Consider the following 27,328-nt stretch of genomic DNA (forward strand, 5'->3'; position numbering starts at 1 on the left):
TATTGTACTGGGAAAGGACAATTATTATGCCAGTTCCCAATTCTAAGTGAGGCATTTCCCCCCCTAATTAATGCAGAGACTCTAAAAGAATTTCCCCCGGCCTGGCCAGCCATTGTAATGCATATACGGATTATTCACGTGGTAATGAGCACATTCGCCAGTTCTTGCTCACACATACGAATAAAAGAAACTTTGAATAAAGATCCAAATGATCTTGCTGGGGGGTGGGGAGAATATTCCCGGAATTTGAACCAATCAACTATATGGTGTGTATATATTTGAAAAATAGAGATATATTAGAAATATGTATTGAGGTTTAGAGTAATTACACTGCACTAACCTACCAGTTTAAAAAGCCCACAGGATCAGACTAAAAAAAAAAAAATTTTTTTTAACTTTTTGGGAAAATGCTCAGGTTCAAATATTTTGCAAGAGGGAGGAGAGCAATATTGTGGGAAGTTGAACTAGTTTTGAATGACTGTTACTGTCTGCATAAAACGAGAGAACTCCCATTCCCCCTCCTAGACCTCCATATCTCCTAACCAAATGAAAGCCAGAATATTTTGTTTGCAGATATAAATTCTTTTGATAAACTGCATTTGAGGAAAATGATACATATTTCATCACTCATTTGATTGGGTTAAATGGTTCCCCCAAGATGTGTAGTTTCATGGCTAGGTCAATATTGAACATATGATATTTTAATTATAACATGATTTCCAAGAAGGGGGTAAACCCTTAAGCTTGCCCAGAGATGATTATCTCCCAGTGCTAAAGTTAGTTGTTGAGTGTTTAGTTTCTTCCTCGGGATATTATCCTGCTCACTAAAACCATTCAATTTGCAGTCAAAGGGGTGAATTTAATGTTTTGTTAACCTTATACACAGAATAGAAATGTGCAGAAGGATGAGATTATAGTTTGTTCCCTCTGCAATTTTTTTTTCTCTCCCTGCACCACCCCCCCAATACTTTAAATAAAGAGTGTTAAAATATTTTGCTGAGCTGTAGTAGATTAGCAAGGTTTCTTGCCAATGCTGGGAAGCCGGTATTACAGACGGTCCCAGGGGGAAATGGCTCACATTAACCACTAAATGAATATTTGACAAGGGCTCATTCGGAGGTATTATTACTATAAACGTGTCCCTACTGGACTTTTCAAGGGTCAAAGAGCAACGCTTCAATTAATTATTTAGTCTGCTAGTAGATTTGGTTGTAATAGCTGTACTTATTTCTAGAACCGACACATTCTTACAGTAGGAAATCTCAGGAGAATCTTCTCCATCAGCAATGCCTTGGATTGAAATGCACACAGAGCCCTGGCATTCTAAGGCTGACTTTTTCATAAAACATTTTTCTGGACTGGGAGTGTGTGTGTGTGTGTGTGTGTGTGTGTGTGTGTGTGTGTGTGGGGGGAGGGGGATTATAGTCTCTTTTTCTATTTTATTTACCATTTTTGGTTTAAAAAGAAAAAAACAAGAGCATAATAAGTTGTCTTAATTTCTACATCATGTCTGACATAGTCTTTTAGGGCCTTGCAATGTGGAGAGAGAGGGGAGGAGATTTATTTATAACCTTTGCCTTTTCTAAGTGGAGATGTCACAGGATTTCGGAAACTCAGGCAGGCTCTGGGTTTAGAAAGGGTACACATTCCTGTTTCCCAATAAAATTCGGGTTTTAAAATGGAAGACTCCATAGGTTGAGTACTCTGAGTTCTAGTAGTCTCAGAGTAAATTGGGGTACCAGATAATCCCTCCTCCCCTCCCTACCTATTGGTCTGAATATTTCCAGGTGTAGTGGAGGCGAGTGTTCCATTTCTGCCATGTCATAAGTTCCTCTGTGACCCCAGGTAAAATGGGAAGGGAATGATTTTGAGAGTAAGATTCTTTGACAATAATATAAGGTGAATGAATAAGAGATAAGCTGCAAGGGGGGGGGCGGGATGCAGTAATTACAAATCCAATTCATTCAGCTTTTCAGAACTTTTGTTGTGGGAGCTCCATTGACGGGGTTTTGAGCTGCCACTTTTCTCACGTTATAAAGAACTGATCAGCGCCTCAGGGGGACAAGAAATACCGCTTAACTGTATAGTGATGGGGTCTTCTTTTAGAATCCTTACAAGAAGAAAATTAAACAGTGCCTTTGTGTGCACAAGGTTTACTTTTCAGCTGCTAACAGTTTATAGCTAACTGCTCTGAGATTGAAGTTTGACTGTGGTTTGATCGCCTGCTAGTTGGCACTGCTTATTTATTTATTTGTTGTAATTAAAATATTTTTTAATATTCCCCCCCATTTTATTTCTTGCTTTTGGAGAATTTTGAAAAACAGGTTCTTATATTTTGCTTTGTGGAAGGAATTTCCTTTGCCATGAGCTTTGGCAGAGGCTTGAGTTTACATTCTCCAGCACTTCCTCCCCTCCACCCCACCATTATTGCCTTAAAATAATTTGCATCTCACTGTTTTTTATGCTGCCTTTCCTTGCTCTCAGAGCAAAGGCTGCTTTTCAGGACAGCTACAAGTGAGATTGGGGGTGGCGGTTGATTTATTTCTTTTCGTTGCTTTCTTTTTTGACCGAAGTTGGAAGATGGCTGGATGGATTTCTTTAGGGACCTCGTCTATGAGGTGGATCCCTTAAAAGACAGGAGAAGAGGGAGAAACTCTTGACCTTTACTAAGAAAATATGGATTAAAGTCCAAAGGGAAACAGCTTCCGGAGTTCTAGAGTGAACAACTGTGGAAAGAGCTTTCCAAAGATAAGGAAATTGCCCAAACCAAAGAATTGGTTTAGTATCTTTCATAGTTATTTTCTATTAAAAACTTTCCTTGAAATACGACCTCTGATATCACCCAGGGAGACTTTGTAACCTCCCTCTCTTCTGACGATGCTCTCCGGTTTTACAATTTTTGTTTTCAATTTCTTTATGTTTGGCTTACTTGGACTTTAGGAAATAATGGACTCGACTTTCTTATTTTAACTAAGAGAAGAATTCTCTTTGGGTGGGTGGGCTACTAAGACAAGGCCACGATTTTCATTGGCAGCGAGCTCTCTTTATGTATGCGGGTCTAGATGGATTTTATTTTTATATTTTGGTGCAATGGTGATATTTCTGATTCAGTGAGCAGTGCACTCAGTTTCTCTTCAAAAGCAAATGGAACGTCCTCTCATTTCAGGACGCAAAGATATTTGCTACTTCTGGGATTTTGGACTTGAGATGCTTGCTCTACTTTGCAAAGAAGTGTCAGGTGATTTAAAAGGTCCAAGGAGTCGCTCGTTTCATTACCCTCGTCTGCCTGCATGTACCGAATGAAATGTGCGCTATTAGTAAAGATTTCGGCGCCTTGAGCTATCGTTTGCCTCCCTACCTGGCCTTGGGTGCGGGGCGCGGCGCAGGGCTGTGAGCGCGCGGGCCTCCCACCCGCTAGCCCCAGGGAGCGCGCCGCGCCCAGCGCCCGGAGCGGATGCGCGGGCAGGAGAAAGCTGAGGCGGCCAAGCGCCCGGCGGGGGACCTGACGTCACCGCGGCCCTGGCCACAGCCCCCATGGGGCTCCCTGGGAAGGTGCTGCGGAGGGCTCGAGTTCTCTCCGCCCGAACCCTGCCCAAACGGCCCGATTTCCTTTCTCGGCCCTGGACCGTGCCGCGTTGGGCAAGTTTGCAAAGTCCCTCGCCCCTCCGGAGTCCTCTATCTCCTGTACCCCAGCTCTCTCCACGTTGACCTCGTGACGCCAAAGATGGTTCTAGGCCCCAAGCTTCCCAAATCAGAGGTTGACTGACTCACGTTCTGCCTTCCTCTTGCCTTTAATCTCAGACCCTTATTTTAAAGGGGTTATTTGTCCCTGTTTGGTGCCGAGGCTCAGCATGAGTTATCTCGCTCTTAGTCCTTCCCAATGCCAGAGGCTGCGCACTGGCATGGCTGTGGGAAGCTACAGGAGCTACGTAGGCTCCCCGGAATACTGCGCCCCTCTAGGATCAGAGTAGGTAGGGATGGGAGGATGCAGATCCTTCACTTCCCCATTTATAAAATAGGGATAATATATAGTTACCTCGCAGAAGATGAGTACAAAGCCACTGACGCTAAATAGGATTAATTGATAGCTATTACTTTTCTTACTGTGCATTGGAATTAGGAGCTAGGGAAGGCAAAAGCTTCTCATTTTAGACTCCAGAGATCAATACAGAAATTCGGGTTCTTCCTCTCCTTTCTGGTCTTGGGCGGTGAAATTAGCCTTGTTCAGACCACCCTTCTTCCTTTTCCAGTGCCCTTCCTGGCTTAGGGTTCGCCTAGGAAGTTATCCTGCAAACTTGCCACCCCTGGGCTTCTTCCTGAAGGGAGGGATACCGACATTCTGGGCAGGAGCCGCCCCCCCTCACAGAAGGCAGAAAAATAATTACTGTATTAAAAGGAGCGGTGAATTCTTCCCGAGGGTTCTTATCGCTGGCGGCCAGGCCAGAGCGGGACTGCGCCCCCATCTCCACCTCGTGACGTCAGGGTCTGCAGGGCCTCCGGGATGAAATGATTCGTTTGAGTGTTCCAGAAAGGGCAATGCGAACACTTGCAGGGAGAGGCCAGGGGAACTGGTCTCCATCCCCAGAACCCAGCTCCAGCTTTTGAGGCTACAGAGGCTGTCGCCCCTCAGCATAACCAAACACACAAATAGCCAGAGTCTTCACTACTTACATGGTCACGCACACAACACCCATCACTGTGTCACCTTGGCACTCAGTATATTTATATAAATATAAATACATATTTATATTTATATATTTACATATATAGGTAAACAACTATATAGTTATTTGATTTGCTAAGTAGAGTTTGTTGTGAGGTCTGAATGAGTTGATTTGGGTTTACATTTGTTTTGTTTTGAGACGATCAACAAATTACACTAAAAGCCTTTACCAAGTACACCGTATCTTTATTTTATTTAGCCCTGCATAAGTTTCAGTGGTGGATGTAGAATTGGACTCCCCAAAGTTTTCCGGTTCTAATATGGAGCCATGGTTAGGACATTTGCTTCTGGCTTGCCATTGCTATGCCATTTCCACTTTCTCATTCCTTCTCCACTCCTAATAATTTGCATAGCTTTTAATAATCTTTTTAGAATCAAGAAAGAATTGCTGAGAGAACGCCTTGGAACAGTGATTTAAACTGTAGATAAGAAAGACATTTGGTCCGTGCACTCCATGTAAAATGGATAGAATTATTTGTTGAGTGAAAGCACCTCTGCATTTCTCAAGTTTTGTTTACGAACCGATTTAATTCATTGACTGCCCTTGCAATGAGAGGGGTTCTGGAAACTAGGCCTTATGTTCTGATATTGGTTCAGACTAATGATTTACTGAGAATTAGCCAATATTTCACATGCAGTCAGTTTAGTATCAACTCACATCCAGGTCGATTTGACTATCACACATAACTCAAATCTGGGTTATTGCATAACATTACAGTTTAATCAGTCTGAAATACTAAATGGCAAACTTGTGTTTTCCTTCTGCTCAAAGTCCTCTTCCCTTTCTTTGTTTCCCCCTTACTCCCACCTCCAAGGAAAATATCTTAAAATTAAGTTTTCCTTGTGAGAGTTTGTTTACTCCAACTTCTGTTAAACTAGGCTAACACGCTCTCATCAGCTTTCTAAACACTCTCTCATCAGCTTTGTAAAATGGTGCAAAAACGTCTTGGAGTCTAAGATGGCAAAATAAACCTGAGCATATGGGGGGAAGACATCGTTGTTAGAAAATTGATTTAAATGTTTAGCTCACACTTCAGCCTGATGCCTCCCGTACTACCCTTTCCTGCTTTGCTCACTGCCCGCCCCTGGCTCTTGGGTACCTCACTTCTATTAGCAAGCTGGTTCACCAGCATAAATAATGAATGCATTTTGAGCCGCCCTTCTGATAAGATAAATCAGGGGCTTTTCTCTTTTGCAAGTTTCTGCTTTCATTCCCATTAAAACTTCTCCATGCACCATGCTGCAGTGTCCTTCTGCAAAACTTACTCTGCCCATGTAAACTATGGAGGTATGTTTTCAGTAGGAAACATCAGGTAATCTTTTTTTTCGAGAAGCCTTACAAGTTAAGGATACAAAATATTTCATAGTTAGTTGTGTGAGCTTCCAAATTAGCTGCATATAAAGTATTTTAAGATTTTTTTGGCTGTCACTGGCTGGCAATACTCATTTTGTGTGTGTGTGTTGGTTTGAAAAGCAGGAAGAAATGTAATGAATTGAGTGCTGTCAGAGATGTCTTCTGTTTGAACAATCTGCGATGGGCTGAATGGCAGGGACTCCCTCATCCAGTGCAGGTGCAGTAGAGCTGGGGAAGGGGGGAGGGGGGCTCCCTCTGTTCAGTCAAAAAGCACCATTCTCCACAATAGACCACACACTGACAGCCAGCGTGACATCAACTCACACTTTCATACTTTTCCCCCATCCATAGTTCTGAGTTCACAAAGTGGCCATACAGTAGCCTTGGTTAGGTTCCTTTAATGAACATTTTGTGGCTCCATGACCAACATTGAAATCTGCTGAGCCCTGGGAGGAACAAATAGATTTTTAATCGCGAGTTCCAAATCAAAATGTATAGCCATAGATATTTAAAGTTAAGCTGGTCTCTCCACTCTCTCCCAATATCAATGCCCACAACAGCCCCCAGATGATCTGAAAACTCTGAGTTAAAAGTTCTTCTGAGATTTACTAGGTTTCAAGGCACTGTTTTCTGATGTCTGGAGAGAGACTAAGCAGGAAAGGAGGGAAGGCACGGATTTCGTGTATTTATTTAAATTTAAAAGAACCCTAGTATTTTATTGTGCTTCGTGAGAGGATTAATCCTGCAAATGAACGAACATTAATCTTGTGGAGTGGAGTCTGTCCCCTTTTGAATTGGTTTTACTGGGAGATAGAGAAGGGGGGTAGGAAAGGCAGCAACTGTTCGAAAACTCTCGGCAAAGATGCGACCACTCTTTGCCTGCCCCACCACTGAAGGGCCGGACCTTGGGGAGATTTTACTGTACATCTGTTTAAACTCGGGCCTCGGGGCCTCAGGTTTTAAATGGAATTATTGAAGGAGGGAACGCTACTAGAGAAACTATTCTTGTCAATCCCTTCCTGCCCCCATTCCCCACCTGGTTCCTACTCTTCTCCGCCCCACCCCCTTCTGACACTTCTTAATCTGGGATCCGAGCGTTTAGTAGAAAGAGGGAGGAAAGAAGGAGGAAAGGACCTTGCGGGCCAGGAAGGTTCCCCCACCGCCGCCGCCGCGCGGGCGAGATCCACACGGCCCTGCCACTGTCTGATTTCCCTCTGTGCCCGGACTTGCTGAAGCATCGCGCCGAGGAAAATTGCTCCCTGTTCGCTTATTAAAAAACCATGTAACCATATACATTTTTCACCGCGGCAACAAAAATATCAACTTTCGAGCCCTCGGAGCAAAACCTTTATCATTCGCCTGAACATTGTTGTTCAGTGGGTGGGGGGCAGGAATAGGCAGACCTCCCAAGGCAGAAGCCACAGCTTTACCCAACTCCCGCCTCGGGCGTGGAGGCAAGGAGTCGGGAGTCCGGCGGGGCAGAGCGCAGGGCCGGAGGATTTGGTGTGCAAGGTGAATAGGGGCCAAGTTCTTTAAAACCTCACATAACACAGGAAGAGACGGGTCTTACCATCTCTGTGGCGCCCTTTGCTTGTGACTGCAACCAGTTGCCCGTAGGCTGCGATGAGTATGCCTACGGCGCCTACTAAAGTCTGGGCCTCAGACGAGAGGCGTCTCCCTCCCCTCGACACGCTGCCCTCCACTGTTTGATAGCTGCCGCGTCTTCCGGCAGGTACACACCCACAATTAATCTTTCTTATTAAAGCCTCCATTCTGCACCCAAGGGGCGACTCAAACCTATTTAGATTTCCTTGGTTGGCTGCACAAATTTAAGTGGGCAAAGAGTTATAAACCTAATAACAGAGGGCGAGAGAGAGAGAGTGATTTGAGTAGAGAAGACGCAAGATTCACTAGGCGTGTAAGGATGCTGCGGGCCATGCCCTCCCCAGGCCCCCGCCTCGGGGTGCGCTCCAGGCTCCGGGAAAGGCAGCAAACCTCCCGCGCACACACCGCACGCAACATCCATACGCACACCTACACCCCTACCCTTCGCTCACTGAGATTGCCTCTTCCGGATTTCTTACAAACCCCTCCCAGAAAGGCGGAATTCTCAGAGCATCCCAAACCAGGGAACTTCCAGAGAACCAGGGAAGGTTTGCACTGTTTGGGATTAATTGAGAATAATTAACACTGGAGACCGTTAATCACCACTTTGCTGCTCTCTCCCTCCTTTCGGGTCTGCGGCGACTGCCTCCCTTGCTCCGGCTGCCGGCGCGGGTGGGTTCGCTGGTGAAAGTGAAGACGTCGCGGTAGCTGTCACCCAGTTCGGCTGTACTTTTTTAAACGCTCGCATATTGTTTGATTACTAATTCGAGTTAATATGATCTTTATGGTAACATAACAGTGGATAATTGGCCTTTTTTTCTGAACAACAATGTAAATCACAATCGCTTTATTATTTAATAACGTCAAACGCTTCGTTGGATTGGCCCCGACCGAGAAGACCTTTTCTTTCTAGACAGTGTTGTGGAGGAAGAACAATGAAGATCTAATTGTGGAGATTTCATAAGTTGGCTCCCGTAAATGAACAGCTTAGATATGGAAGTTCCAGCAGATGTGGGCACTATTCGCCGTAGAAACTCTACCCCCAACCCCCAATGCATACAGCCCAAACACTCTATTGGAGGTTTTTTTGTGGTGGTGGTCCTCAGATCCTAGCAACCACCTAAATCTTCCAGTAGCAATTAGAGCTTTTATCGGGCTTGCTCTTCAGCCCTTTATATTGCCGATTTAGCATCAGGACATTGAGTCCACATACCAAATTAGCGCAACTCCTAAAGAGCCACAGCCACTAATGCGCCCCTTCGGTCACTTTGGTTGTTGGACACCGAGAGCACCGGCCTGGGGCTCTTTAAAAGTCTTATTTTGTTTTGATTTGATTTTAAAAAACGGATTCACCAACGCAGTGTCTTGGAATATACTTTTTCAGGCAGAGTTTTGCCAGGGGCACGAGCCATTATTTTGCTAATTGCTTGCAAGAGCGGACGAAACCCAAAGACCCCTCAAATGCAGATGGCAACGCTTGGAAGGAATGGGTCCCCGCTGCCCGAATGAAAGATTAGTCACATTTGCCCCCAAAGCTTCGATTCTAATGGCTCTCTGTCGCGGCTCTTGCCGTAGCAGGAGGACGGCTGTCTCTGGGGTCTTAAGACTTCGGAGTTCTTTGCAAATGGGGAACCCTCACCATTTGGAATTCGGAACAAGGAGAGAGACTCCGAGTCTACAGCAGGTTTTGTTTTTGCGTGTGCCCGCCTCTCCATTTTATTCAACTTCTACTGCCTGTCGGGAGGCAGAACAATTCGCCCCCCCCACCCAGGCCCCAGCCCCGCGCCCGCCCGCCTCGCTTCTAAGATAAACAGGAGGTGCGAAATGCTTCGCCTGCACACGCGCCCTCGGGGCCCCTCTCCCCTCATCCCCCGCGCACCAACTGTGCAGCTGTCCTCGGCCCAGACCTGGGTGGAGACACCCCCCCCCCTTCTCTTCCCACCCGCATTTTAAAACCATCACATCGACGGTTCTAGAGTCATGTTCACATTTTTGGCCCCCTTCCAATTTCTTTCCGGTCCACTCTCCCCCTTTCTGAGAACCGAAAAAGTGACAAGGAGAAGAGTTGAGAAATTGAGAGAAGGCCATGGATTTTCAAAAGTTATCCCCCCATCCCCCCACCCCCACCCCCCGCCCTGTTAAAAGTGTATTTTACCACAAGGAGTGCATTAGGAAACTTTCCCTAACAGGACTTGGGCGCAGTGTTATTCTTCTCTAGGGGCCCGCTGGCCTCCCCGCCCCCGCTGGACAATGCGCGCTTTGAGGCTCGGTGGCCTGCAGGCAGCGGGAGACGAGGGGACTGGGCGGCCTTCCTCCAAGGGGCCCGCAGCTGGGGGAGCGCCGGGCAAGGAGCAGGGCCGGGGAGGCGGGCCACGCAGGAAGAAAAACCATAAAAGCAGCCCTCCACAGAGGCCCGCTTTAAGGACGGGAGGGCAGGGCGGCTGGGGAGGGGTATGTGAGAGGTTTTGCGCTTTGTTTCTTTCTTATCCCCCTCCCCCCTCCCTGCCTCCCCCCCCCCCCCCGCCATCCAAACATTTTATTTCGACACACAATTTGGCAGCCTAGGTTTTCCAACCCCCTCGCCTTCACTCTTGGGTACCTGGTCTCTGGTTAATATCTCAACCCGGGTCTTTAACGCTCAAATCGACCCAAGCCTGGCCCCAGCCTTTCTCAACGCCCACTCCCCCCCCCCACCCGCTCGGGGTGCCAAGCCACAGGAAAAGCCCCCCGGCCAGGCACTCTGGGACGCTACTTTCTAGTTTGGGGTCTTTTTTTTTTTTCCCAAAAGAGAACACCACCACCCTCCCCTCCAAGCAGCCTTAGGGTAGGACCTCTGGAATCAGCAGAAGCCCTCGGAGGGTTACCATATTGGTGGAAGCATTTGTCTGATCTTTTAAAACTTATACCAAACCGGGCGCCAGGGCCACGTGCTGTGCCTTCGAAACGCCGCCGCGGGCCCTGGCTTTCAGAGCCGCGGAAGCCTGGCTGGCGTGGAGCGGGCGCGGAAGCCACGGGCAGGGGTTAGGGGCCCGCGCTGCGCCGCAGGTCCGGCCGCAGCGCTGAGTGAAGCGAATTATCTGGAGCGTGTTTGATCTGGGGCTGCGTAATCAGCTTCTGCTTTATTTGTTTGTTTGTAATCTCATATTTAGCAAGCTGGGACGGTGGCAGCAAGGGAGAAAGGAAGGGATGGAGGAGGGGGCTTCGCAGTAACCACACCCCTTCCTAATGAGTTAATTTCCATATTTGCGCCTCCGGCATCTAGCGCCCTCTTTTTCCCGACGCTACCGTGTTGTTGAGGCTTGCGCAGCGCAGACGCCTCCACTCTGGATTGAAATGAAAAAGCTCGCGGTGGGAGCAGAAAATTGGTCTATTGATACATTCGCTCCGAGTGTTGCTTGATCTTGGCCTCATCGGCCACCGGTTGTTCCCCCCACCCCAAATGGGGCGCACACGGATTGCCGAGGGCTCGCAGACACGCAGGCAGGCAGCAGACAGAAACTGACCTTCCTGCCTTTTCCCGTGCTCCAACTGTCCGACCCCCACGTCCCTTCCCTTTTACCCAACTCCAGATTTTTTTTCTCTCTCTCTCAAGGTGAGGACAGTAAGGGCAGGGTTGCATAGAAGGGGGGGACATAATCCCAAACGAATGAATCAAAAGTGAAAGTTTCAAAGTAGATCCCCGGTCCTGATCGAGAAAAGTAATGCTATCTTGCACTCGAGGGAGTGTGCTGGCCCGAGTGTGCGTATATAAGAGAGGGAAGGAGAGAGACTGAGGTTGTGAAATTTGTCTGTACTCTGAGTGGGTTAAAAGTCGTGGCAAAGACAGTGAAATCTCGGAAGACTCTCAGTAGAAAACTCAAGGCGGGTTTCAGGTGCTTCTAACCTGGTTTCCTATACATTTTCGTGGTGAGTGTGCTCAGGAAACAGACTTTTACAATGGACTCACTCCCCCCTGACCCCCATCACACCACCCTCCTTACTTTGCCGCGCGCGAACTAGGGTGTGGGCTCGGGCTTGAGCTCCAAAATAGCGTGGTTGTCAATTGCGAGCTGTAGCAATATCAAAGTGAACTGTCCCAAGTAACTCTTGTCTAGAAGCTGGGAAGAAGCTTAAGCAGCTCGCTTTAATGATGATTTGTAGCTCGGCAAGGGGCACGGACAGCAAACACCCCGCAGGTGTGTGCCGTAACACCACCATCCGGACTTGAATGTAGATTACTCTGGCGATCGTTTGATCGGCCCTTTGAAACCCTTCACAATTGCCTGTGACGAACGGCCAGTCTCAGTTTTACTCTGAATAATGCCTTGAGGGTAAGTCCTTCGGGCTTTTAAAGAGCGCCAGTATTTTTTTTTTTTTTAAGAATAAAAAAAGAAAAACTTTCGATTTTGGTTTAGACATTGTCAACTTTGAGTCGCTAACAAGCATCACTCAAGCTATTCAGTACTTTATGACCGTTACCTTTGCTGTCTTACATATACAGACGTACATATACATATATATATGAAAACGAAGTCATTAATTTTGTCTTCTTTAGTTCCAAACTGCCCTGCCTGTTTATAGATGTTTGTGTGGATGTTTATTATAAACCTGCATTATTATTATTAATGCCATTGTTAATCTTGTCTTAACTCCTGTATTCTCTCTGAATTGTATCTGTTTGGGCAAGTGGGAGTTTAACTTAAACATTAAGACTTTCCAAAGTAAAACTCTGTAGTTTAACCCTCGCCAACACCTTTGCACCAACCCCCATCACCAAAATGAAAAAGGTAGTGCTGTTCAACCTTTAATATTTACTTAGAGTGTTTACATAAGAGGAGGAAAATGAACTTTTGTCTGAAATGTGCAACAAGCGGCACTTTGATTTCATAAAATACATGTCAACAATTGCAAGAGCTTATCCAACTAGGGTAGGGGGTGGAGAGTGGGAGTGCAGTTGAATTAAAGGCCCATTCCTGCCACTTCAGACTACAAAGGGTTACACATAAATAAGTGCCACATTTGCCTATTGCAAAAGTTTCCTCGGTGCTTTCTAAGTCACAACAGGGGAGGGGGAAAGCTGTCGTTTATTATCCAGCTCTGAGCAGGAGCAGACCCCAGTACCACGAGGCTCTTAGCTTTGGCCGGCAGAAGAGGGGTAGCCTTTCAACAGCAGCCCCCTTTGTTCTCCTGATCTCTTTCCCAATTTCAAGCTTCACTTGCACATCCCAAGTTTGTGTGTTAATGACGCTATTACCATCTGGCTTGCCCTACTTTCCAAAAGATATAAATCTCCTAGCTCCATTGCCCGCATTATCATTTAAGTGCCACCATAGCCAGAAGAAAAAGATGCTTTCAAGACTCCAGATTCTCTTGCACTGACTACCCCTGGCATGACTCTTCCACTATATTTATAGACTATACGTTGGGTGCAGGAGAGCCCCTTGAGAGACCTGATTTCTCAAAAGCTGTCCCTCCAAGCCAAGGAAGACAACGCTACTGGGTGAAAGGAAGGCTTCAAATAAATTTCCCCTTAAAATATTTTTGTTTTGTTTGCAGCAGGCAGATCATATGACCCGACATAGTTTTATGTGCCTGTGCCTTCCTTTCTCCCGTTTTAGGTTCGTAAAAAGTCGTGGTGCAACTCCCAGACATCCAAGACGTGCCACTCTTCTAACACTATTTTGAGTGGGAGAATAGACTGACCTCTTTATGGGTGTGGAGGCAGGGGTGAAGGGAGGAAAAAAAAGCCCTGTGAGGCAACTTTCGAGAGCTAGGCCAACTGCATCCCTTCTCTTAAACCCTTACTTTTATAGTGCCTGCATAGATGCGTGCAGGTTGTGGGATGTGCATACCTCTAGCTATAGATCTAGATCTACCTCTTCTTTCCTAGGTAATCAGTGATTTGCGTGTTTTGAGCACAAGAGCTGAGAAACTACAACAAAAAGAGTTGGGCTGGCTTGTGAGTGGCTCCACAATGACTTCATTTATCTGGCCAGGTCCGAGTGAATAGAGCAGAGCAGTCTGCCTCTAAGTGTGTGGAGTTTAGGCTCAGGCCGCTAGCTGATCTGAACAGCTCATTTCCCTTTGAGGGCTTCTTCTGTTTGTGGCCCTAGACAGCCATATCCAGGCGCATCTCTCTGCTTGTGATGTACTCTCTCTCCTCCCCAATGCTATCTTCACAGAGGTGAGTTCCACTAAGATCAGCCAACCCCACAGGCTGGAAGTGGAATTGGAAAGGTGAACTTCCCAGGTTCCTAGGAGAAGCTCTTAAAATCATCAGGATTTGAGCAGACCCCCGTCCCTGTCTCTTAAAAAAAAAATCTTATCAGACAGAGAAAGCGTCTTTAATAAAATACACTCTTCTTGAGGGATGAAAAAAATCACCTGTAATATATTCCTAATACTTTGAACTGAGCACAGACGGTACCTAAAACAGTGATTAATTTATATCACACCAGTGTGGCTGTTTGCATGCAAAAGCCGCTTTTTTTTTTTTCAAGTTCACTTTCCTGCTTTTTCTCCCCAAACTCAAAAAAGATCTTATTTAGAAATGTGTATCCCTATTTTTTCCTTTTGAGAATATTATCAAGTTGATATGAACAAATTGCAGAGGATATACCATTTAAGTAAGATGCACTTTTAATCACTGATCATTAAAATGGTTATGTTAAATATACTCAATTACATGCATGACTTAACTCTAACAGTACTTTCTATTCTCCCAGCTGCTCACGTATTCCTTAACGATAGTCTGCGGTAGAAACTTGATTATGCTGAATTCATACATTTCGATGGATTTCATCAGCCTAATTAATGCCTCAGTGTGGTCCAGGGGTCTGAATGAACCCTTTACCATGTTTGAGGTTAAAGGCAGTATTGGAATGTAGAAGGTTTTTCTTTCTTAGTTACTCATGAGGTACTTTGGAATTCCACTAAGCAAGGTAGGTAGCAGTTGTTAAACATAGAGCAAAACAAGGACACCCATCCTGATGGCAGATAAAATGAGGCTAATCCTTCATCCTTACTTCCACGTCAGTATTTCTGGATTTGATAGACAATCTCCAAATATTTAGTAAAGAGGAAATTACCACCTGTCCGTTGTACATTAAAACTATGCTAAAAAGGAAAAGTTGAACATAGATTTATAACTGGTGGCTAAATAAATTTCCTTTAATTCATCAAGGCTGTCCCTACTCCCCGCCCTTCTTCCTGCTCCCATAACTTTTAGACGACTTTCCCCCTCCATTTCAACTTTCACGTTTCCCAAGGAATCACTCAAGGCCAGTGTTCCTGAGAAACTCCAGTCACCCCCCGTGTGGGTAACTGCATTCAGTCTTTTCAGGTGTAAATTAACATCTGAATACATCTCAACCTTACTGACCCTTGCTACCACCATCGCCATCCGGGCCTCAGCAGAGTCTCAGCTAATCTGCACGGCCACAGTTGGCAGGGCAGACTGAGGTTGGATTTCCCAAACCCCACCCCCAACAAAAGGACCAAAAAGTGCTCGTGTTGCCTATGAGAGCAGTACTGATATTTGTCCATGTCCAATGAGACACCTGTGGAAGAATATCATTTAAGACATATTTTCTTGGTGGTCAAGGAAAGAAGTGTACAGAAAGAGAAAGAAAAAAAGAGATGGCGGCATCTTTAAGAAATGTCCCAATTTGGGCAGGTGAAACTTGAAACATTTACCTCACTTTGAATTCCCAAGGACAAACAGTTCATGCCAGGAGAACTTCCCTCCAGCAGGGGATCCACTGACTCAGATCCTAGTGGCAGCAGGGTAACATCATACCTCAACATCAATATGATTGAACAGGAAGGATTTGAGATCTATAACCAAATTACCACCTTGGAACTTTGGGCTTGTTATGCTAATGTAATGACTTCTGTAGTAAGAGTATATTTTCAGAGTTGGAAATTAGCTTTTTAGAACGCTTTGTGTAATGACAGACATTAGACAGAAGAGACAAATGTGCCAGCAATGGTGGCACAATACTCCTGGCAAGCACCCTGGACCATTTTAACAGATAAATGGAGACCCAGATAGTATGTTCATAAAATTAAGCTGAGAGTGAGTTTGGGGAACTGGGTGAAAAAACAGGTGCAGCTAGAACACTGCAGTGGTGAAGATGCTCTTGCTACACCCCCCTTTTCTCTCAGACTTAGTTGAGTAGCACCATGCATTGCTCAGTCCCTTGGGGTGGATGCCTAGGTAGAAAAAAGAGAAGTATTACATAAATAGCACTGCGAACAAACAGTTCTTCCAGCTCATGGTTTGTGTGCTCTTAAGTTTAGATTGCAGACAGTAAGGGAAATAAATATTTTCTGTGTGTTGGGGGGGGTGGATGGAGTTGGGGGGTGTATGAAAGCATAGAGAGAAATGAACAACTTAACAGTTTAGAGCTATGTACGCACTGGGGTTGTCTCGTACGTCTCTTGTACCCAGAGTAGCATATCTCTGCACTGTGTGATTAAGAATTCAGGCAAATCCTCAAGTTTGTGGTATTGACTTCATGTGGTTTATGTCTTAAGAATCAAGGACAAGATGGTTTTGTGCACCACATTTCTAAGTAATAATAATACTCTTCAGTGTATAGGGCTGGGATAGGATCAGTCATTTCTCATAATTGTAAACAAGGTAAATTCACACACTGAACAAGTATCCAAGAAGAGAACTCTTTTCATCAGTTACCTGGATGTCCTTAAAGGACATCAGAGCTCAGTCAATCCCAGCCTGGTTATTGTGTGCCTAGTTCTTCCCCTCCCCGTCCCCTGCTCCACCCCTGTCCCCACCCACCCAGGACAGTTACTTTGGAAATAAGTGACTTGGTTCCTGGATGGGTTTTCACCCCTTCTGTATGACACAGGTTCCAAATGTCAACTTGCAGCTATGGAGAAGCCTGTGAACTATGATAATGGATAAACTCTACTGTGTTAACAGTCCCGTTTGGGGCTAGTGCAAGGTTGCCAAGACAAAGTCTGAATGACTTGGGGGTTTCTGAGAACTTGTAAAATGAGGCCAATTTGAAATGTTGGCACTGAATGCTGAGCTTTTTATAATAGCCCACGTTGTCCCATTTTCTTCTAGAGTTGAATAGGAGTAAAATACCTGGCTTGATGCAGTGGTTCTCTGATGACAAATGAACTAATTAGAGGTGGCGTTTCTTAGTTCATCCCAAAGATCTTAGCCGTGGTTGATGTGGGAAATGCAGGCTCCAATAGCTTTAGTTTTAGAAAGGACAAGTTTTACGCCTTCATGCCTTGAAATTATAAACAGAATTTGTCTCACCTAGCTTGCTACTGTCTGATCCCCTGTAGCACTTTTCTTTGTATAGGTGGGTCCAAGTAGGCTAAGGGTAACTGTACTATTTAATACATCAGTTCACTGGCAGAGCAAATCTATGAATGAGATTACCTTTCACTTTTGGTGCGTAAAGGATTCATAGTATGCCAAGGTCATGAGGCTTCTTGGCAAGGGTCTTGTGAGATAAATTAACCTTTTAATCACATAATCTAATCTATCAAGTGGGGTAGATTCCACAGTAGGTCCACCCAGTACTACTTTTTTTTTTTTAATGCCAGTGGTCAAAGAAGTCAGTGAGTTAAAAGTACTACATCGAAGATAAAAGGGGAGAAAATACAGATAAGGAAGGATTACATCTTCTTCATGCTCTCACATGATATGGCAGCATGTAGAGAGAAGGCCAAAATGCAACTAGAGACAATGACATTGAGGCAGAGAAAGAGCTTGCTGGAGATTATGGGTTCCTGCTACTTATGATCAGATGCCATTCAGTTACTTTTGAGCTGAAGGATTTATATACTGCAGAAATCCTGATCACATTGATGGAAATGATGTAGGACTTCAAAGGATGGGTGTTGAAGTTGTTGAACATTTAGTTTCAGATTTCAACTCCAAAATCCAAAGCTGAATTGCTCATTGGTACAGGGAGGGAAATGCCTAATTTGAAATTGTCGTAAGCTGTATGAGAACAGACAGACTTAGATGAGGTTAGAAAAAGCTTTGAATCCCAGATCCCAATACTCTTATACTACTTGATTATAGAAGAAAAAAGGAGCACCTGGTCTCCAACAAGGAGAGAAGCCTATCTGAAATATCTCAGCAGGTCCATCCTTAGCGGATCATAGAGACCACTGACATTTAAGCTGTCTGGGTAGTTCTGGTCTCGTGTCATCCAAACAGCACATTTTTCAAACTCAGAAATGCCAGATCGTGTTATTTCTGTGGCAAGGGGTTGCTTAGGATCTGTGACAGCTGAGTTTTTCCTATTGATTATGTGACAATGCAGTTCATTTATAGAGTTCAGGAAAATGAAAAAAGCTTCCAGTTTAACAAGAAGACCCTTAATTCAAATGCTGTCTTGTATTTAAATGCAGAAATCAAAATTCAAGTTGGAGAAAGTGGAAGAGTGAATTTAACTGTGAACTCAAACTTTTATAGCTAAATCAACCTCCGAGGAGGGCTGTGACTGATAGTTGAATCTGAAGCCATGTGATTAGGTGAGTGGTTTGTAAATAAACCACGGAAGAAATCATATCTTACACAGAGAATTCATATTTAGATCAATGTATGTGTTTCAAGTTGCTCCTAAATATAAAACACATAGTGAATCCGAAACGTAAAAAACAAATCAAAGGGCACTCTGGTGAATCCGGTGTGTGTGGGGACCGGGGACGGGGGGAGTTGTTGATAGAGGCACTAACATGCAAACACTTTGAAAGATCTTTTTCAGATTTATCTTAAATTCTAAAATGATTTAATATGCACACACTCTTCCAATGCATCCACAGGTGAAAATATCATTATTATTTCTCTTGAGCCTTAATTCCTAATGATTTTCTCTGTCGCAGGATACAGACAGGCTTGCAGAAGTTAACTAGACGTCCGACACACGCCAAAGTCTTGCGGGCCCAGGATTTCAAACAAAAGAAAACTCGGGTAACGTTGACTTTAAATCAAGGGCGCTTGAGACCGTAGACACGCGCACCCAGCGGGTTAATTGGAGGAGAGGGAAGAGAGAAGCTCCTCCTGCAGTCTGTACGAGTCACGGGAAGAAAGAGAGCCAGAGCTGGAGCAGGCGGGTGGGAGCCCAGCGGGCCTGCAATGCGCGCGGTCGCTGGTTCGGGGGCGGTGTGGCGCCGGGCGGGGGCGGGGCGCAACCTGGGAACCGCGGACTCGACTGCGGCCCGCGCCTTGCCCACCCGTTCGTGCGTGTGCTTCTTTATTGCCTGCAAGCCGTCCTGAACGTTGAAGGCGCGATTATCGACAATTTGTCAGCCCGAATTTGTCGCTAGCAATAACTTTTGGTGGCGTTTCACTCTCAGGCACTTGAGCTTTCGGATGAGGAAACTGGTGGTGGGCGAGCACTGTCCTGTGTTCCGCTTCTCATTTCCACGTGGCCCAGGCAGGCAGAAGAAGGAGAAGGAACGTTAATCCGACTGCAGCCACTCCAGCACACAAGCCATGGGTATCCAGGGGAGAAAACTGGTTTCATGTCCTACAAAACTCTCCCCTTCTCCCGAGGTCCTTCACAAAAGGGTCCCTCATCTCCATCTCCCACCCCCACCCCCCACCCCCCACCAAATGTGTGTTCTTGGGCCCACAAGTCATTTCGGCAACCTGGGACTAAGTTATGGGTTTTTTTGTTTGTTTTGCTTGCCTTTTCCTTTGCGTTTGTGGGTATGGATGTCTCTCAAACACCCAGAACCAAGGCCCTCACTCTAAACTTGAACCCTTCACCTTTGTGTCCCTCTTCTTCCCTTCTTCTGGGGCTGGTGGGTGCGGTGGCCAAGAGGCGGCCTTTCCTGAGGACAGAGCAGCTGGGGCAGCTGCGATAGAGCAGCTGCTGTGTCTCGCCCCTCTTTTCTCAATCATTAAAATTCAATTTCAAAATTTCTGTCTTGAACAATTTCCTAAGGAGCCTATGAAGGATGCCAAAAGAGTGGGCCCCTTTTCAAGTGGTCGTGTCTCAGCAGAAGGCAGGCACTGGCCAAGTTGCCCTAGGCTGTGCCCTTCTGGAGCAGAGCAGTGGACGGTGTCTAAAACAGAGTGCTGTGCCCACCTGGACTGAGGGAACAGGTCTGGCAAAGTCCTAAGGCAGGTCAAGAAGCTGCGGAAGGCAGCCGGTGCTTCCGTCATCCACATTGTCCCTGGAGCACAGCCTGGTTGGTCCTGGGGGTGGAGCTCAGAACCAAGTGGGAAGTTCTCACTCTCTAATCTCACAATTCCTCACTTAATTTCTTCACCGGCCTCTCATCCTTGATTCCAAAAAAAAAAATAATAATGTTTGTATATCTGAAAGTTCCCTTCTGCTAAGGAGTTTAGTTTCCCTTAACAGCTCTTTCTCCTTTGGGTGAAGTCTGCTTCTGGGAAAAGGGGAGAGGAGTAAAGTGTTTTGAGAAACAAAATGATAGATGCACACACATAATGTGGGGTAAGTAGCCAAACTTCATCAGGAGCCTCGAGTAGCCAAGCAAACATTCTTCTGACCCAACCTCAGAGTTGTTTTTCACTCCCTGCTCCAAAACATTAACGTGTAATTAGTACCCAAAATGCCTCCCTTAACTAACACTCATTGGAACCTATGGAAAGGATATAACATTTCTTTGAAATTCTAGATGGGAGTTAAGGACTACCTGACTCCTATTGCCTTCACCTCTTAATCATACATGACTGTCTTCCTAATTTACCAGCCTCCTTCCCTATAAAAACCCCTCAGCATACCTCGTACTTTTTCTCCTCCCCTTAAATTCTTACCCCTTACTCTTTTTCCCTCTGGGGCCCTGAGCCAGATTCTCAGAATTAAATCATGATCTCCCAAATGCCATAACAAGTTAGAAGGGGAGTTTGGGGATTGCAATGAAAATACATGATATAGAAAGTAAATTTTATAGTTGAATGCAGTTGACAAGTGGCAGTTTGGGGTATCAGCAATGAATTCCCCATTTTTCTACAGGCCTCTTTTTACTTCATTTTTAGAATCCACTGATCCTAATAGAAACATGTTAAAACTGAACTAAATTAGAGAAATATTAAAGAAAGACCAGGTGAAGCCCTTTCTGGACCGGCAGCCGTCAAGTCTTACATAGCTCATGGTTATTTGGATGGACTTTCGTACCACTGGAAGCTTAGACTAACACCAAGAGCCCTGCTTCTCAGGATTTAATTATCAACCTGGCAGAGTGGAGACTCTGTACCAATTAAAAGAAAATCAATCAGTGCCTGTTAGCCATAACAAATCAATACAAACAATTAGCTGGAGAAATAATATTAACAACATACCCTTGTTACCAAAGTTCCTGAGAATTTTGAAGCTTCCTACAGCACATATTATCATATTGTTTCACTACCTGATTTTGTGGAATTTCTGCTTGTGTGGTACCTAAAGTGGTTTCCTGGAAGTGTAACCTGAATGAGTTTTACAATCATTTTATACCATAGTTCCAGAATAGCTCTGTCTTCAAGGCTCTGAATAGGTCTACTGGTATGGGCTTTTAATATCCCTTCTGCCAGTGAGGAGGCCACACATTGTAGTGGAGAACCCACTAGGCTAGAAGTGGTGAGCAAGATCTAAGTTCCAGTTGAGGCATGTAACTAATAATGTGTAAGGAAGGAAGTTTACGTTCCTGGCTTCAGATTTTGCATACGTAAAGGAAAGAGATAGGGCCAGATAATCTCTTAAATCCCTCCCAGTCCCTGAATTCTGTAGTTCTATAACAAACTGGTGAATTTTCAACATAAGAGAAGACCCAGGTCTATGGATCTTCTAGATATCTATTTCATTGTCCTTTTAGTAGAAATTTATGCAGAAAACTGACAAATAATTTTCGGTCTTTTCCTGGGAGAGATCCTAACTTTGACTTGAGGAAACCAAACTAAGAGACTTGGCACTCTTTTCTTACATACAAATGAACCAGTGTCTTATGCTTCAACTTCTTTTCCTTTTCAGATTCAACTTAGAAATAATGTTTCGCTCAAGATAAGGTTTGTGGTTTAGGAGATTCTGGTCTGGCTTGCCTCACTTTAAGACTTCTATCATCTCTTTTCAAAACCTGAGGAGGACCTCATTTCCTGTTTGATAGTTCTTCATGCTTTGCCAGCCTCCGGGTCTCTAAGGAAGCTTGCCAAGAGCTCCCGTCTGGGAAGGACAGTCTGAGTTCATCATAGAGAATGAGCTGGCACCACAGTTGTAGTGACTCACCAACCCCATTGCCCCCTTTGCAATGGCAAGAACCACACTATCTAATTGAAAGACCTGTGTCTTAGCAAAGTGCAATTGGATCACATGGCAAAATCATCTCAAAATATATCTCCAGCCTTTCCTTTCACTGGATGTTTTAACACAAGACAAGAAAGGAAATTATATTCTGAATTATATTTTGGGTTTTTTTTTTTTTTTGAAATTAAGATTAATTAACAGATACTTGGTTTTATGTCCATTCTGTTCTAGGAATTTAGTGGTGATTACAAAGCAATGAAAATAGGTCACAGCAAAATGAACATTCAAGATTAGTTTAAAACATTCCTCTGAAATTTCAGTATTCATTTTTGGAGTGTCAGTTACTACATTTCTGTAATTCATCATTTTTTCTTTCTTGGCTTAGAGTCAAGATGAGAAATGATATTTAGACCAAAGACATTGTTTTGTTACATACCCACTGCTTTTTAAAATGCAAACCCACCCTCCCCTCACCAATGCTTAATCATTTGTGTGTGCTTATGTTCACACACAGACACACCCACACACGCAGAGTTGCTGGAGAAAGTCCTTTCAAGACTTCCAGGACCTGGGTCATGTAAGAGGCAGATGAGAAAATTAAAGGAGGGCCAGAGCAGTAGCAACACTGAGTCAATTATTTCACTTTACAGAAAGTCATTATACAGTACACAGGCATTTTTTTTTAAAGCAAGTATTATTATAATTAAATAATATCATACTTCTAAATTATTATGATTCTCATCTAATTTCAAGTCACATATAGGAGCCATTTAAAAGTATTTTGCATTACAATCTGTCACCAAAAATCAACTAGTAGAGTTTTATAATGTGCATAGGTTTACCCCATGGGGAATTAAATTTTAATTCATGAGTCTTTCCATTGTTGTGGAACTTTAGGACAAGATAGCATTTGGTATTAACATAGAAGAATATTCTATGGCTTTTTTTTTCACTTTAAATTGCTCTAAAAGAAAGTGCACCTTGATTTTTTTCCTCCTAGTGTTCTTTTGTTATATCAGAGTATTTTCACGACATTGTTTTTAATGTAAACATTATTTTATTAAGTCATTTGGTAAAAAAATTTTAAAACTATATAATAATGGCCCCTTGTTTTTCTCCTAATTTTATTATTTCAAGTCAAGCAAAAATGGACACTTTTCTCTCAGGAAAAAAAGTATCGAGTATGTTTTTGACACAAAAATGATTATTTAGTTACAGTATTTTTCCCCTACTAAATTAGCATTTATGGTGGATCTTATTTCAAAGCTGATTATTCTCAAAGAAAAGCAGAGAGATATCAGAATTTCCAAGTAAATTAGGTTGTTTAAAAAGTATTTTAATACATTATTCAAATTGTTGTCAGCTATTGGTTTAAAAAAAAAAAGCAGTATCTGTTCCAAATGTGAAATTTGGTTTTTGAAAGACCTTACAAATTCCAATTTCTTTAGGACAGCAGAGGAGATTAAAGTCATAGACAATTTAGAGCTCCTTCAGTTTTTTCCTTTTTTTTTTTTTTTTTTAACTTTAACTGTGATAGGCATCTCTGCAAGGTAGGTTTTAACATATTTTTTTCCTAATTTTTTTTTTCCTCCTTTCAGTAAGAAGGATAAGCTTTTAGAGTACCCAGTCACCGTGGTAACTGCCAAAAAAATTCTCCTGAAGTTTGAAGAGGTCAGCTAGCAGGGTCAACAACTCTGGCCTCTCTCTGAGCTCGGTCTAGCATGCCCCAGCCTGCAGTTGGAGTGTCAGGCCAGATCTGACCCTGGGAGGTGGACTATTCCAGCTCTGATATAAATTTTTTGAGTCAGTTCATGGCCTGGACTCTCCAGGTGGCCTCCAAAATCGATTTTGACCCCCTGACCCTGTCTCATGGAGGCATAGCATCCACCCTAAGTAAGGATTTAGCCAGGAGTGACAGCTTTCCACTGAGTGTTATTGGGGACAGTATAAACAGTTTGGAAAGCAAGTAAGGAGGTGTGAGTGCTAGAAATCATTAAAAGCACATTAAGAAACAATTAAAATTTTTTCTTTGCTTAAAAAAAGTTTAAAATGTATATTTCTTATATAATTCCTATGTGATTTGTAAGATTTTTTAAATCAAAGAAGAGTTTTGAATATAAATACTCAAGGAACCACACATCTTCATCCTTTTATATACTTTGTTACAAATATGCAAATAAGATAGCCTGACTTGCAACAAAATAGGTACAGCAGGGATGTAACACGTAGGGAAAAGGGAAGCTAGTTGTTAAAATACATTAATAGATAAAGAATTTCAAGTATTTTATTTTTTCAAGTATTTTAAATATTACATTTCATGTGCTTGTGTCTTGAACTGTTTAAAATGTGAAAATATGGAACCTTAAAAAGAAACAACCACCACCTGAATGAAGATAAACTTGCGCTTCACTTTAAGTGCCTTGCTACTTTGTAAAACAAATAGCCAATACATTCATTTGGATACAAATGAGATAAAAATTATCAGTAGTCTAAGTCAGATCTTATAGAGCTAAAGAGGAGAAAACAATAAATTAATAGTGCCTCTGAATTACCTTTAAGTGTTTTCAGTAGTTTAAGATATCAGAAGCTTAGAAAATAATGTGTGTAAATCATCAGTGATTCTTTTTCCTTCTTCTTTTTTTTTTCTTTTCCCCAGGATGCCACCCTGAAAGTTTTATTTTCTCCAGGAAAGTAGAGTTCTCTTTGAGAGTTCTAGCCTGTGAACTCAGTATGTAAATGTGGTCCTCAAGCAAGACAGAACTGCGAATAGGGAAGATTTTGAATGTTTCTCTTTCTTAAAATCCTTCACAATATTCCTTCTTCCAGTGGTACTTTGCTCAAAGTTTCCCCCATTTCCCAGCTCTGTTGAAATGTCTCTAAAGCAACCCTGCAGTAGCTAAACTGATTGTACTGTGAAGTTGTTGAGATGGCATTTCATCGAATCCTTTGTAAAAATTAGATTTTAAGTAGGGGTGAATGTCTTTTCGGGGAGAGCGGACAAGGGAGAGTGGAAGAAGAGGGGGAGGGAACTGAGCAGTTTATACACATATATACTCTTTGTGTTTGAAGGCCTCTGTGTCTTGGCTTCTCACTATGTTAAATCCCTATTATAAAACTTATCTTCACAAAGCCTATTATAGTATTCTGAGAACAAATTGGACCATGAATAACTTAGTTGGAAGTGCAGATTATTTTCTACTCAGGGAAAGTTAGAGATGACAAACAGCTTAGCTAAAAGAATAGTGATTAATCTTAAATAGATGGATTTCAAAGTTTCACTCTTTATGAAGAATACCTTTTATATTTCCCCTCTTCAGACTCATGTTTCCACTTTCTTTGTATTAAGAATTGTCCTAGTGATTACATTGTCCACCTAATACAGCATGGCTCTAACTGTAGATCCTTTTCTTACAGGTTGTTAATCTGTCTGAGAGGTGACCAGAAAGACACTCTACTTCCTATTGGTTAAATATATGTTTTCAAAGTGGTACCCGTGCTTAGACATCAAACTCACTGTTAGGAATGATATGTTGCATAAATCATAATTTCTCAACTAGACAAAATTATTACTTCAAAACATCTTAAATTTGTTTAATGCCCTATAGTTTACAAAGCACTTCTCAATTCATAATTTTGTTTGATCCTTAGAATAATGTTATGAAATAAATATCATTAATCCCATTTTACCAAGGAAGAAACTGAGTCATTGGCACACTGAGATCCAGCTGATAGATGGAAGAACTGGGATACTAACTCAGATTCTATAGCTTCTGTTTCAAGTGATTAAACTATAGCAATAGGCTTTTTAATTTTTTATGTGTTCTATATCCCTGAAAATCAAGATTTTGTATTAAAGAGCAAAGTTTTTGTATTTCACAAAAAAGTTAAAAGACACTATTTAAAAAATTCTATTCATTTAGAAGTGAATTGTGCTAATTATTGTTTTCTTTTGTTTGTGTGTGTCTATCTGTCTATCTATCTATCAATCAATGGTCTTTCAGAGTTAATCTCTAAAAGTCAAACATGGGCAGCCCTATATAAATTAAATAACTACCTGCAATTTTTAAAAAGTACATGAAAACCATGAATAATACTATAGGTGAGGTTTCCCTTCTAGTGGTTTTTGTTTTTGTTTTTGTTTTGTTTTTTTAGCTCTATTGAGTTATAAATGACAAATAAAATTGTAAGATATTTAAAATGTACATGATGATGATTTGATACAAGCTTACATTGTGAAAGGATTCCTCCCATCTAGTTAACACATGCATCACCTATGTATTTATCTTTTTTTTTATTAATTAATTTATTTTTAATTTTTTTTAGCTGTGTTGGGTCTTCGTTTCTGTGCGAGGGCTTTCTCTAGTTGTGGCAAGCGGGGGCCACTCTTCATCGCAGTGCGTGGGCCTCTCACTATCGCGGCCTCTCTTGTTGCGGAGCACAGGCTCCAGACGCGCAGGCTCAGTAGTTGTGGCTCACGGGGCTAGTTGCTCTGCGGCATGTGGGATCTTCCCAGACCAGGGCTCGAACCCGTGTCCCCTGCATTGGCAGGCAGATTCTCAACCAATGCGCCACCACGGAAGCCCCCCTTTTTTTTTTTTTTTGAGGAAAACATTTAAGTTCTACTCTCTTAACAAACTTCAATTATTCAATAGTCTTATCAACTATAGTCACCATGTTATACATTAAATTTTCAGACCTTTTTCATCTTATAGCTGAAAGTTTGTACCCTTTTATCGACCTCTCTCTAATTCCCTCACTCCCCAGCTCTACCTTCTAGTGTTGATAGACTGGTATCTTTTGATATCTTAGCAAGTCTGGATAAACAAAGTTGTGAAGGGCTACTTTTTGTTTCTCTTGGATTTTTACTTGCCATGTTTAAGAAAAGTTTACAAACTACTCTAGGAATGATAAATAAAAGGTTTAGTTAACCTGATATTGATGTAACCTATCTAAACATACAGGAATCAAGAAATACAAAAAGATTACACCATGTGATTCTAATTAGGTTTTTTATTATATTGTCTTAATTATGTAATGTAGGTGTGTGGATGTTAATATGGAAAATTTTTTTTATTTCTTAAATTGTATATACCTAACTTGGTCATTTTATATATACTTAAATCAAAGCTTTTGCCCCTGAATTTTGCTAGCAGCCAGACAAATCCTGTCAAACTTTTTAGGATTAGAAAAAAATGAAGTAGTGTCCAGAAAAGGAAAAGCAACAGTTCTGGTTGAGTGTTGCATATTGTGTATCAATAATGACATACCTATATTGTAACCTTTTTTGTGCCAAGGTTTTTCAATTAAAACATGACATTAGACTGAGAATTGTTTATTTTGATTTGGAAATAGATGCTCAAGCCCCCAAAGTCAAACTTCTAGTGTCTTCTCTACAATTTGCAAATTAAGAAATGCAAAAAT

General features: G+C 42.9%; 1 protein-coding gene across 4 annotated transcripts in view; it reads left to right on the top strand.

Moving 5' to 3' along the window:
- Positions 1 to 22,073, top strand: part of LOC118893890 — a 38,659-nt gene extending 16,586 nt beyond the window's left edge. For 2 of the 4 annotated variants that reach the window (XR_005019631.1, XM_036849521.1), the window contains 2 exons: positions 18,540 to 18,627; positions 19,014 to 19,716. Coding sequence is in view for 3 of the 4 variants with exons in the window: in XM_036849521.1 (XP_036705416.1) it covers positions 18,540 to 18,627; positions 19,014 to 19,526 (601 nt within the window). In the remaining variant the exon portion in view is untranslated. Of the gene's footprint in view, positions 1 to 18,539; positions 18,628 to 19,013; positions 19,717 to 20,047; positions 20,258 to 21,637 lie in introns of those variants that run through there. The other 2 variants (XM_036849523.1, XM_036849522.1) reach the window with 2 other exon arrangements.
- Positions 22,074 to 27,328: the final 5,255 nt, after the last annotated feature.

Source organism: Balaenoptera musculus, chromosome 4 (assembly GCF_009873245.2).
Source record: "Balaenoptera musculus isolate JJ_BM4_2016_0621 chromosome 4, mBalMus1.pri.v3, whole genome shotgun sequence".
Classification (NCBI taxonomy): domain Eukaryota; kingdom Metazoa; phylum Chordata; class Mammalia; order Artiodactyla; family Balaenopteridae; genus Balaenoptera; species Balaenoptera musculus.